Here is a 10,195-nt window from a genome sequence, read left to right on the forward strand (position 1 = left end):
GGCTCTTCCCGGCTTGCCGGTGCCTCTGCCACCGACTGCAGGACTCGCCTCCATCCGTCGTGAGTCACTCTGGGTTAGACGGCCTGTGTCAGACCAAGTGTGGCAAATGTTTGTGTTTCTGCTTGTGCTTGAATTAAGCAGATTCAAACCAATCTATCACCAGGTATCAGTCAACTAATCAAACAGAAGATACTTCCTTCTCTGTCAGTCTGTCATCACATCAAGTTTCTACTTTCTAGGTGGCTGAGCGTGCCGCGCTCATTCTGTCTCGGCAGGTGCCAGACGAGTCCTCCTAGCTATGAAGACCAATGCTCCTAAGGGGAAAAAGCACTCAGAGCACTTCGCTCGCTTTGCCATTTTATGCACCAGTTCTTCTTTTCTGGGGGGAAGGATTTACGGGCACATGTACAGGGGCAGAAGTAAAGATCTTGCCTCTCTGGAGCATGGGTGCCAGATGTGATGAGTTGGGGCAACTTTTTCAGGCAGGGGACCTAGAGCAAACAGCCTCTTCGGGGGGGGGGGGCACTGGCTTTACGCCTTCCTGACATGAGGAAGGAAAAGGCACAAACCCAACTCTAGCAGCATCTCTTTCTGCAAGTCTGTTTCTAATCTCCTGTTGGACACCAAGCAGATCTGCCAGTCAAGACAGACCTGACAGGTTCTGGTAATGAGGTTCCCAAATATGTCCTTAGCTTTTACGCACATGCCGCAACCATGACTCGCTTGCCGCTCTTGCAAGATGCCAYGGATGGTCTGGTAAGCTCAGGGTGAACCAGTGCTATCACCAGCATGTTACAATATGTTTTTAGGCATCATTGTATTTCTCAACTAGGGTTGCCATTAAAAGATTTCTAAGTAAAACAAGTCTGTGTGGGCAGGAGAGAGAAGCTGATACCTTAGAAATGATAATTCCTTACACGTGTAATGTATAGGAATGCATCTCATCCGGAAAGGCATTCCTCACCCCAAATTTAGCACGCATGTAAGTACCAGTGATCTGGTTAAATAAACTGTGCAAAAAGAAAACAGCATCACTCACAGATGTGGGGGGAAATAAAAAAAGTTGAGAAATTCCAGTTCGCCGAAAGCTAAAAGGGTTGTCAGCTGAAGCAAGGGGGAAGGATGCTGCTCTGCACGGAGGCTGAACCCAGCAGCTAGTGGGACAAGGCTGCTGCTGCCCCCTGCCCCCCGGTCCACCCAGAGCAGGGTTGAGCGGGTGTTCCCAGCAGGCGCCCGCGCCGACGCACGTGCACGTCGTACACAGAGCTGAACACAGGGATCAACATGGACACACACATACACACATGCACATATATGCACATATATGTATGCATGTGTGGGTCCTCCAGCAGCTGGGCTGAGATCCTCAGCCCACCCAGTAACTGGCCCTGGCTCCCCGCTCTCCCCAGTTGCTGGTCCATGGACACCCATGCTCCCACAGCCCCACTCCAGCTGCTGGTGCAGACCCCTCACACACACGCATGCAGAATACAGAGATCCTCAMCCAGGAAAATGGTTAGAAATGGATTTAATAAGAAGACAGGACAGACTGYTCAGGCATAGCGCATGGCCTGGCAAGTGCACTGATCAGCCCCATTTCCACCTGACCGAGGCCCTTTTTTGCCCTCTTAGCCCTCTGGTTTCCCATGYTTGTTCCTCCTCAAATCCCCCAGATCCCTCCCTTTCTCTGCTCTTGGTTCCTCCCGCAAGCGCCCCGTAATAAACCTTGTGCAATCCCCAAATGCTCTTCCCCTGCGTCCCACAACATGTCCCACTCCCCGGGGCAGGCACTCCCCCAGTCCAAAAGGTGCTCRGGAGAGTCGCCTCTGTGGTCTCCTCGCACCAAGTGTCACCCCAGGGCTGATGCTCCCCTGGGGTAGCTGGACAGGGTGTCACTCCTCCAAACGGGTAATTTCGGTGCCCCAACTGCCATTACGCCTCCATGCTCTTCTGAGCTTGYGGTGGTGAGAGCCCTTGCTGGGCTGAGCACACTCCTGCAATGGGCCTGGGAACAGCCAGGCAGGGGATTATGTGGGTTCCCCCACCAGCCATGGTCTCGCTGTGCCCCTTTCTGCTTGTGGAGAGCTTTTTATCACATAACCTGCACTGAACATGCGTACCCTTAATGAAAACTGCTCGTGGTTCATGTGTGCTCTGTTCCCTTCCCACCAAAATCTGTCTGACCTACCCAGAACCAGGGATGGTGATCAAAAATCCATCCTGGTTAAGGGAAAAAGCCTTAACCGCATCAACCTTACATCAAAATGAGCAATAGGTCAGGAATGGGGAACCGGGAAGTATAGGCAGCAGATGTAGATGGCAAGTTGAAAGCTGTATGTGACTGACTGGGCAAGCTGAAGGAACTAATTAAGTGCTCCACAGTTTCCCAAGCAATGAGAAGCTACAATGAGCACAGGGGCATTTCCAGAGGTAGAGAGGGAAACCACAAATAGCAGAACAGATGTCAGAAGTCTTCAGCAGCTATTTCTGTTTGCTTTTCTATTTCAGGCCAGTTCCTCTTACAGAAAAGCTCTGATGCCCAGGAACCTTCCACAGCCACCATGTTTACTTTCAAATTTCTACCCCCAAATGGAGAAAGCTCCACAACATTGGGGTGTGAAGAGGAGGAGTGGCTGACAAGCCTCTGGTCTCCATTTCTAGTACACTGACTCAGAAGAGGCCACCTCTCTCTGGAGCAGTTACTGACACAGTGTAGGTCACCATTACCATGCATCTGGAAAGGCTGGTGCCTGGTTTCCTGGTACCTACCAGGAAAGATGTAGYGTGTGCACCTTTGCTACTCCACAGATAAGCACGCAAACAGGGTAACGAGTCTGAACGTGTGTGACTGGCACAGGCACTCTGGYGCAAGAAGAAAAGATGGAAATGGAGTACAGGAGGAGGGGGCTATGGGTAGGATTAGGAGGGGAGAGATGGGATTCACCTCACCAAGTGGGGCACATTTGCCTTTGCSAACAGGTTGGCCAGCCTAGTAAAGAGGACTTTAAACTAGGTAGGAGGGAAGTGGGGGGTTGTCATAGAGACARGGTAGACAACAAAACACAAGTTGGGTTGCRGGGCCTCCAACGGGTGCATGCARCTGGGGATGTGCATGTGAGACATGGCTATGTGGGACCCCCTTACACCCTTCCTGGGAAACCTGCAGGCATGACTACCTCTTTGAAATGCCTGYACACCAATGCAKGCAGCATGGAGAACAAACAGGAGGAGCTGGAGATCTGTGTGTGGTGACAGGGCCATGATCTCATTGCAATCATGGAGACATGGTGGGATAGCTCTCACGACGGGAATGCTGTCATGGATGGATATGTGCTTTCTAGGAAAGACGGGCCAGGAAGGCGAGGCAGTGGAGTTGCTCTTTATGTGAGAGAGCAACTGGAATGCATCGAGCTCTGCCTAGGGGTGGARGAGGAGGCAATCGAGAGGTTATGGGTAAAGATCAAAGGGCACGCCAAGATGGGGGACACTGTTGTGGGTGYCTACTACAGGCCACTTGACCAGGAAGAGAAAGTTGATGAGGCCTTCTATAGACAGCTGGAAGTAGCCTCACGATCACAGGCCCTGGTTCTCMTGRGGGACTTCAACCACCCTGWCATCTGCTGGAGGGACCACACAGCAAGGCACAAGCAGTCCAGGAGGCTCCTGCAATGCATTGATGATAACTTCTTGTCACAAATCATRGAGGAGTCTACGAAGAAGGGTGTCCTGCTGGACCTTGTCCTTACCAACAGAGAGGGAYTGGTTGGAGATGTGAAGGTTGGGGGCAGCCTTGGCTGCAGTGACCATGACATGGTGGAATTCAGGATCCTGCAGGAAAGAAGTAAGGCAACAAGCAGGATTRCAACCCTGGACTTCAGRAGAGTGGACTTTGGCCTCTTCAGAGACCTAATTGGTGGAATTTCATGAGTTAAGGCYCTAGAAGGAAGAGGGGTCCAGGAGAGCTGGCTAGTATTCAAACATCACTTCCTCCAAGCTCAAGAGCGGTGCATCCCTATGAGTAAGAAGTGCAGCAAAGGGGGCAGGAGACCTGCATGGGTGAGCAAGGAGCTCTTGGCCAAATTCAGACAGAAGAAGAAAGTACACAGAATGTGGAAGAGGGGACAGGCTACTTGGGAAAATTACAGGAGCGCAGTCAGAGTATGTAGAGATGCTGCAAGGAAGGCTAAGGCCCAGCTGGAATTGGGTCTGGCAAGGGATGTCAAGGACAACAGGAAGGGCTTCTTCAGATATATCAGCAGCAAGAGGAGGATTTGGGAAAATGTGGGCCCACTACTGAATGGGGCAGGGGCCCTAGTGACAAGGAATACAGAGAGGGCAGAGTTACTGAATGCCGCCTTTGCTTCAGTCTTCACTGCTAAGAGCAGTCCCCATGAATTGCAAAGCCTGGATGTGAGGAAGAAAGTCTGGAGAAGGGAAGACTTTCCTTTGGTTGAGGAGGATAGGATTAGAGACCTTCTGAGCAGGCTAGACATCCATAGATCTGTGAGCCCAGATGGGATGCACCCACAGGTACTGAGGGAGCTGGTGGATGTTGTTGCCAGGTTGCTCTCCATCATCTTTGAAAGATCCTGGAGACCTGGAGAGGTGCCTGAGGACTGGAAGAAAGCCAGTGTCACTGCAGTCTTCAAAAGGGGCAAGAAGGAGGACCCAGGCAACTATAGGCCAGTCAGCCTCACCTCCATCCCYGGAAAGGTGATGGAACAGCTCATCCTGGATGTCATCTCTAAGCACGTGGAGGAAAAGAAGGTGATCAGGAGTAGCCAGCATAGATTCACCAAGGGGAAAATCCTGCTTAACCAATCTGACAGCCTTCTCTGATGGAATGCCTGGCTGGGTAGATGAGGGCAGAGCAGGGGACGTTGTGTACCTTGACTTCAGCAAGGCTTTGGACACTGTCTYCCATAACATCCTCCTACATACGCTGAGGAAGTGTGGGTTAGACGAGTGGACAGTGAGGTGGATTGAGAGCTGGCTGAGAGGCAGAGCTCAGAGGGTTGTCATCAGTGGTGTGGAGTCTRGTTGGAGGCGTGTGGCTAGTGGCGTCCCGCAGGGCTCAGTACTGGGTCCCATCCTGTTCAGCTTCTTCATCAATGACCTGGATGAGGAGACAAAGTGCCTCCTCAGCAAGTTTGCTGATGATCCCAAGCTGGGAGGAGTGGCTGATACACCTGAGGGCTGTGCTGCCCTTCAGAGAGACCTGGCCAGGCTGGAGAGTTGGGCAGAGAGGAACCTCATGAGGTTCAACAAGGGYAAGWGCAGAGTCCTGCACCTAGGGARRAATAAYCCTAGGCACCAGTACAGGCTGGGGGTTGACCTGCTGGAGAGCAGCTCTGCAGAGAAGGACCTGGGAGTGCTGGTGGATGACAAGYTGACCAYGAGCCAGCAATGTGCCCTTGTGGCCAAGAAGGCCAAMAGTATCCTGGGGTGCATCAGGAARACCGTTGCCAGCAGGKCGAGGGAGGTGATCCTGCCCCTCTCCTCAGCCCTGGTGAGGCCTCATCTCGAGTACTGTGTCCAGTTCTGGTCTCCCCAGTACAAGAGAGACATGGAGCTACTGGAGAGAGTCCAGCGTAGGGCTACGAGGATGATCAGAGGGCTGGAGCATCTGCCCTCTGAGGAACGGCTGTGAGAGCTGGGCCTGTTTAGCCTGGGGAAGAGAAGACTGAGGGCGGATCTTATCAATGTGTATAAGTACCTGAAGGGAGGGTGTCAAGGCGATGGGGCTAAACTCTTTTCAGTTGTCCCATGTGACAGGACAAGAGGCAATGGGCAGAAACTGAAGCACAGAAAGTTCCGCCTGAACATGAGGGGGAGTTTCTTCCCTGTGAGAGTGACGGAGCACTGGTACAGGTTGCCCAGAGAGGTTGTGGAATCTCCTTCTCTGGAGATACTCAAGGCCTGCCTGGATGCAACCCTGTCTAACATGCTCTAGGTGACCCTGCTGAGTGGGGAGGTTGGACTAGATGATCTCCAGAGGTCCCTTCCAACCTTACTGATTCTATGATTCTGTGTCAATAATGAAAATGTTACCAGGCTAAAAAAGAGAAAAAGGGAAACGTTCCAAGCCGAGTTGTTTCAAGGAACTGCCCTGCAAGGCAGTGGCAGAGGTCCAGCATTTTGGAGGCGGCTGGGGAGCAAGCCCACCTTGGCAGATGAAATGGTGTCTTCTCCAGCTCTCCCATCGMCTGCCGCAGCTGCATTTCGCATGGCTGCACAATCCTCCGGACTCCCAAGGGTAAARGGGAGGGGAAGGAAATCTGGCTCAGCCAAATGGCGACACACAAAACCGTATCTCAGCCTTACTTAGTATGAAACCATAATTGCTTGGTGAGCTGCCCAGAAGTCTGGGGAGAGCAGATTTTGCCCGATTCCTGGACTGTCCCCCTGCCAACGCCACGTGTTGAACACGCGCAGCAGTGTGCTGTTCTTCTTAACCCAACACCATTGGCCCAGCAGTGCTAAGCACGTCATGTCCATAGGGGATGGCATCGCTTGTCAGCATCTCTGGGGAGCTGAAGCAGGTCTGGCAGCCAAGGTCTCAYGAGGGCTGGCACTGCCCAGGGAACCCCCCTGTACGCCTCACTTCTGCTTCTCCTCTGGCGGCAGCCGCGCTGCCTGGGGCGCAGCGGTGTGCAGCAGCACGAGGCCGCCCAGCGTCACGGCAAGGCCAATCCACCACAGAAGCGTCCACGTCTCCCCAAACAGCAACTTGCCCAGGATGGCCTGAAGGACAAGAAAGAGAGAAAGCTTCACTGGGCTGGGTTGCCGCAAAGCCTGCAGCACTACGGGGTGGTGGAGCAGGCTGGCTGCAGCAAACAGCTCAACGCCTTTTTGGAGATGTCAGGATTTACACCGCTGGGAGAGCTGGGCCAGGATAAACCTGCTTAAAAAAAATTCCTGCTAGGACCACCAATAGAAATGCTGCTGCTGCTTCGAAGTGCTGCTGCTAACGCTGAGAAAGACCTACTGTGGCATCCAGGCTGGGAAGTGCAGCCACACKGGGGCCCCAAAACAGGATTTTGGCAGATGTGCACCTGGTTTGCTGCCTTCTCAGCAACTCTGGGGAACCAAGACTCTACTCGACTCAATAAAAAAAGAGGTCCCACTGGTTTCAAAGTATTTTGGACAACTCTACAGCCTGTCTGAGAATTGCTAAAGCAGAGAAACAAGACTAACAATGTGAAAAGAAAGCAGGAAAAATGTACAGGTCCAAAATGATCTCGCAGGTAGCTCTGGTTTGATGCAAGTGAGGTTTTGCTAAAGTAAAAGCAAAACAAGGGAAAGTTTCCAGCTCCAGTTCTCACCATGCCATTTTATTTCAGGCAATTATAAAAGCTCAGGAAACATTGCAGCCATCACAAGATGCTGCACTTGGCAGCAACGCTCTTCCTCCATTACACTAAGAGATCAGATCAGGTGACACCTGATACAACTATTTCCCGCCTGCCTATGCAGGGGTACTTTAATCTCCCTTTGTGGCCGGAGAGGCCTCTCATCTCGCCGGGAGATGAGCTAGGACCAATCTTGCCCAGAGAGACTGTTCTTATGTCACTGCACTTCTGCAGGCTCCAGTGCCTCTGGGACAAACTTACTCACCGAGGAGATGAAGTTGGAGGCCATTGTGGTCACCGAGGCAGCAGCTGAGGAGGAGGAGAGGCGCAGGGCTTTTGCGAAGACCGTCCACATGACCGCATTGCATGCGAACACCAAGCCGAAACAGCCTCCTCGAAGCAGCACATCCAGCTGTAGAATGAAAGRGGAAAACCCACGTATTTGCAACCGAGTGGTCACTCACCTGCGTTATTTCACGGGCACCTGGAGCAAAGCCAAATGGCATTTGCTTGAAACTGAAGAATGAATGTTATTAAATGATRATGAATATGAGTTTCAAATATATTATTAAATCACAGAAGGCAACAGAAGCAAGAGAGGACCCCTGGGCCTGCAGCTCTGACATGTCCTGCAATTAATTCAGCCTCTGACTACAAGCTGAAAAGCAGTGAGCATGTGAAGGTGAGGAAAAGCAAGGCATTGCCAAAGCCCACAATGATCATGCCTTCTCTGCCTGTCACCTCTCTCCGCCAGCGCAAGCCCATCAGGGGATTAGCCGTGGAGCGGGCGCAGAAGTAGCTAYGAGCCTGCAAGCAAACACACCTGAGAGGTGTCGCCTGCCCCGCGGGGACGGATGCACGTGGCCCTCTGCCAGCTCACCCTGCAGCTGGGGCCACCATGCTTTCTCTGTCCTCACTAGGAAGGAGAAATGAGTATCTACAAGCAAGGGAAAGMGACAGGATTTTCCTCAGCAGGTGACGATGACTTGTGCAAGCTCACCGGGGCTAGCTGCCTCTGCCAGGCTGCGCGGCTCCCCCGACCCTGCTCCTGCCAAAGGTCTCCAGCGCTACAAGCRCTCTGCGGCATGAAGCCTTTCCCGGAGACCGGCTGCCCTGCGGCAAGCCCCATGGAGAGCGGTAACGGTGCTCAGGTGCTGCCCTTCTTCGGAGGAAGCCGCCTGCTGCAGCGTTACAGCCTGTCGCGGGACGGGGGTTCGCTTGCTAACAGGGGAGCAGGCAGCGTTGGCCTCCCTSTCCGGCTGCTCCTTACTCCAGGTTTCACCCTGAGGGTTTTAACTAAATTCAGCAGCTTCTCCCCACGATCAGGAACAGCCTTCCCAGACRCACCGCTCAGAGAAAGAGCCTTCAGAAAAGGAGACCTCATCACTGACTCCAGCTACCCGCTGGAGGGTGCAGAGAGGATGGAGCTGGACTGTTCCCAGCGGAGCGCCGGGATACGGCAAGGGGGAGCCAGCACAGGTCAGAACAACGGAAATTTGGGTCGGRCACAGGAAAAAATAAACGCGGTCAAACACTGGAGCAGAGCTGGTGAGATCTTCATGCTTGGAGATGTCCAAAGCTCGGCTGCAGACTGCAGTGAGCAACGCGGGGCAACCCCCACGCACGTGGGGCGCAGGCAGGCGCAGCTCCCCGCCGCGCGCCACCAGGAAGGACGGGGACGTCATTCCTCCCCTCGGCCAAGCCAGCCCGGTGAGTCAAGGATTACGGGGCTGCTTGTTTTCCTAAGAGGAGATTAATTTCAGTGTACACTTCAGATAAGCCAGAATCACTCCTGGAGTGGCAGAAGTAAAYGTAAACGGAGATTGGCAGGCGACAGAGTAAAGAAAAAGAGGAGAAAGGTTTTGTTCGAGCGAAATGACCCCTCGTGGCGGGGCCGTTCTCAGGCTGGGCCGTCACTTTGCGCGCCCTCGCCTTGCACACCCAACCTCGTGCGGCCGCGGAGCGCCCCGCGGCCCTACGCCCCCGGCCCCGCGGAGGCTTCACCCCCTGCCAGCCCCCACGGCCCCCTGCCAGCCCACGCAGGCCGCGGCGGCCGGTCCATCCCGCTCGCTTCTGGCTCCCGGCCGGCTCCTCCTCAGGCCCAGCGGAGCTCCCGGGCTCTCCGCTCCCTCGCGGCCGCTCCGTGCGAACGGCTCTGCAGCAAGCGCGCCCGAGCAASGCACACTCCCAAGCGGGCAACCGCGAGGCGCTGCAGCAGCGGAGCCACCGGAGAGCTCATTACGGCATTTACTTAAAACTGTTGTTTTCACCACTGGAACGATTAACCGGCTTCACAGTTGTCACCCAAAACGGACCTGAAGGAAGCAACTGGAGGAACCACTTTGCTTAGAGAAAAAAAAACCAAACGGGCCAATAGTTCTGCAAATTTTGAAGGAGAAACATACTCCCAGCAGATGTGGCAACATTTTCAGGAATTTCATGCTCCAATTTCCTCATAGCACAGAGCAAAATCTTCTTCTTTTTTTTKGGGGGGGGGGAGCAGATGGGGATGATGGGAGGAGAGAAGAGGTCAGGGTAAGTATCAGGTTTTAACATTTTTGATTCTCCTTCCCACCATCCCTTTTAACATATCRGAAGGGATTAAGAGGATCGGTAAATGTTTTTGTTTAGTTTTTTAAGCATCTCCGATAATCACACAAATTTATTTATTTATTTTTCCTGGGGGGGGGGAGTAGGGGTGGATATTTTCGGATCCATCTTCCTCTCCTGGGTTCTCCTTTGGAGTCCGAGCCCAAATTTACCCCCCCCCCCCGCGAACAGTAACCCCCGCCTTGCGCCTCGCCCACGCAGCAGGCCGGCGCACAACGAAGCGGGTACAAACC

At 53.4% G+C, this 10,195-nt stretch overlaps 1 protein-coding gene across 1 annotated transcript; it reads right to left on the reverse strand.

Annotated features, from left to right (window-relative positions):
- Positions 1-1,521: 1,521 nt before the first annotated feature.
- TMEM42 (transmembrane protein 42) lies at positions 1,522-7,952 on the reverse strand. Its single transcript, XM_085311895.1, has 2 exons — positions 7,618-7,952; positions 1,522-6,744 (listed from the first exon to the last, which is right to left on the reverse strand). The coding sequence occupies exons 1-2, from the start codon at positions 7,705-7,707 to the stop codon at positions 6,601-6,603; spliced, it is 234 nt and encodes a 77-aa protein (XP_085168021.1). The 5' UTR covers positions 7,708-7,952; the 3' UTR covers positions 1,522-6,600.
- Positions 7,953-10,195: the final 2,243 nt, after the last annotated feature.

This window comes from Rhea americana, unplaced genomic scaffold (genome assembly GCF_003343005.1).
Source record: "Rhea americana isolate MKP2758 unplaced genomic scaffold, rheAme1 scaffold_35, whole genome shotgun sequence".
Lineage (NCBI taxonomy): Eukaryota > Metazoa > Chordata > Aves > Rheiformes > Rheidae > Rhea > Rhea americana.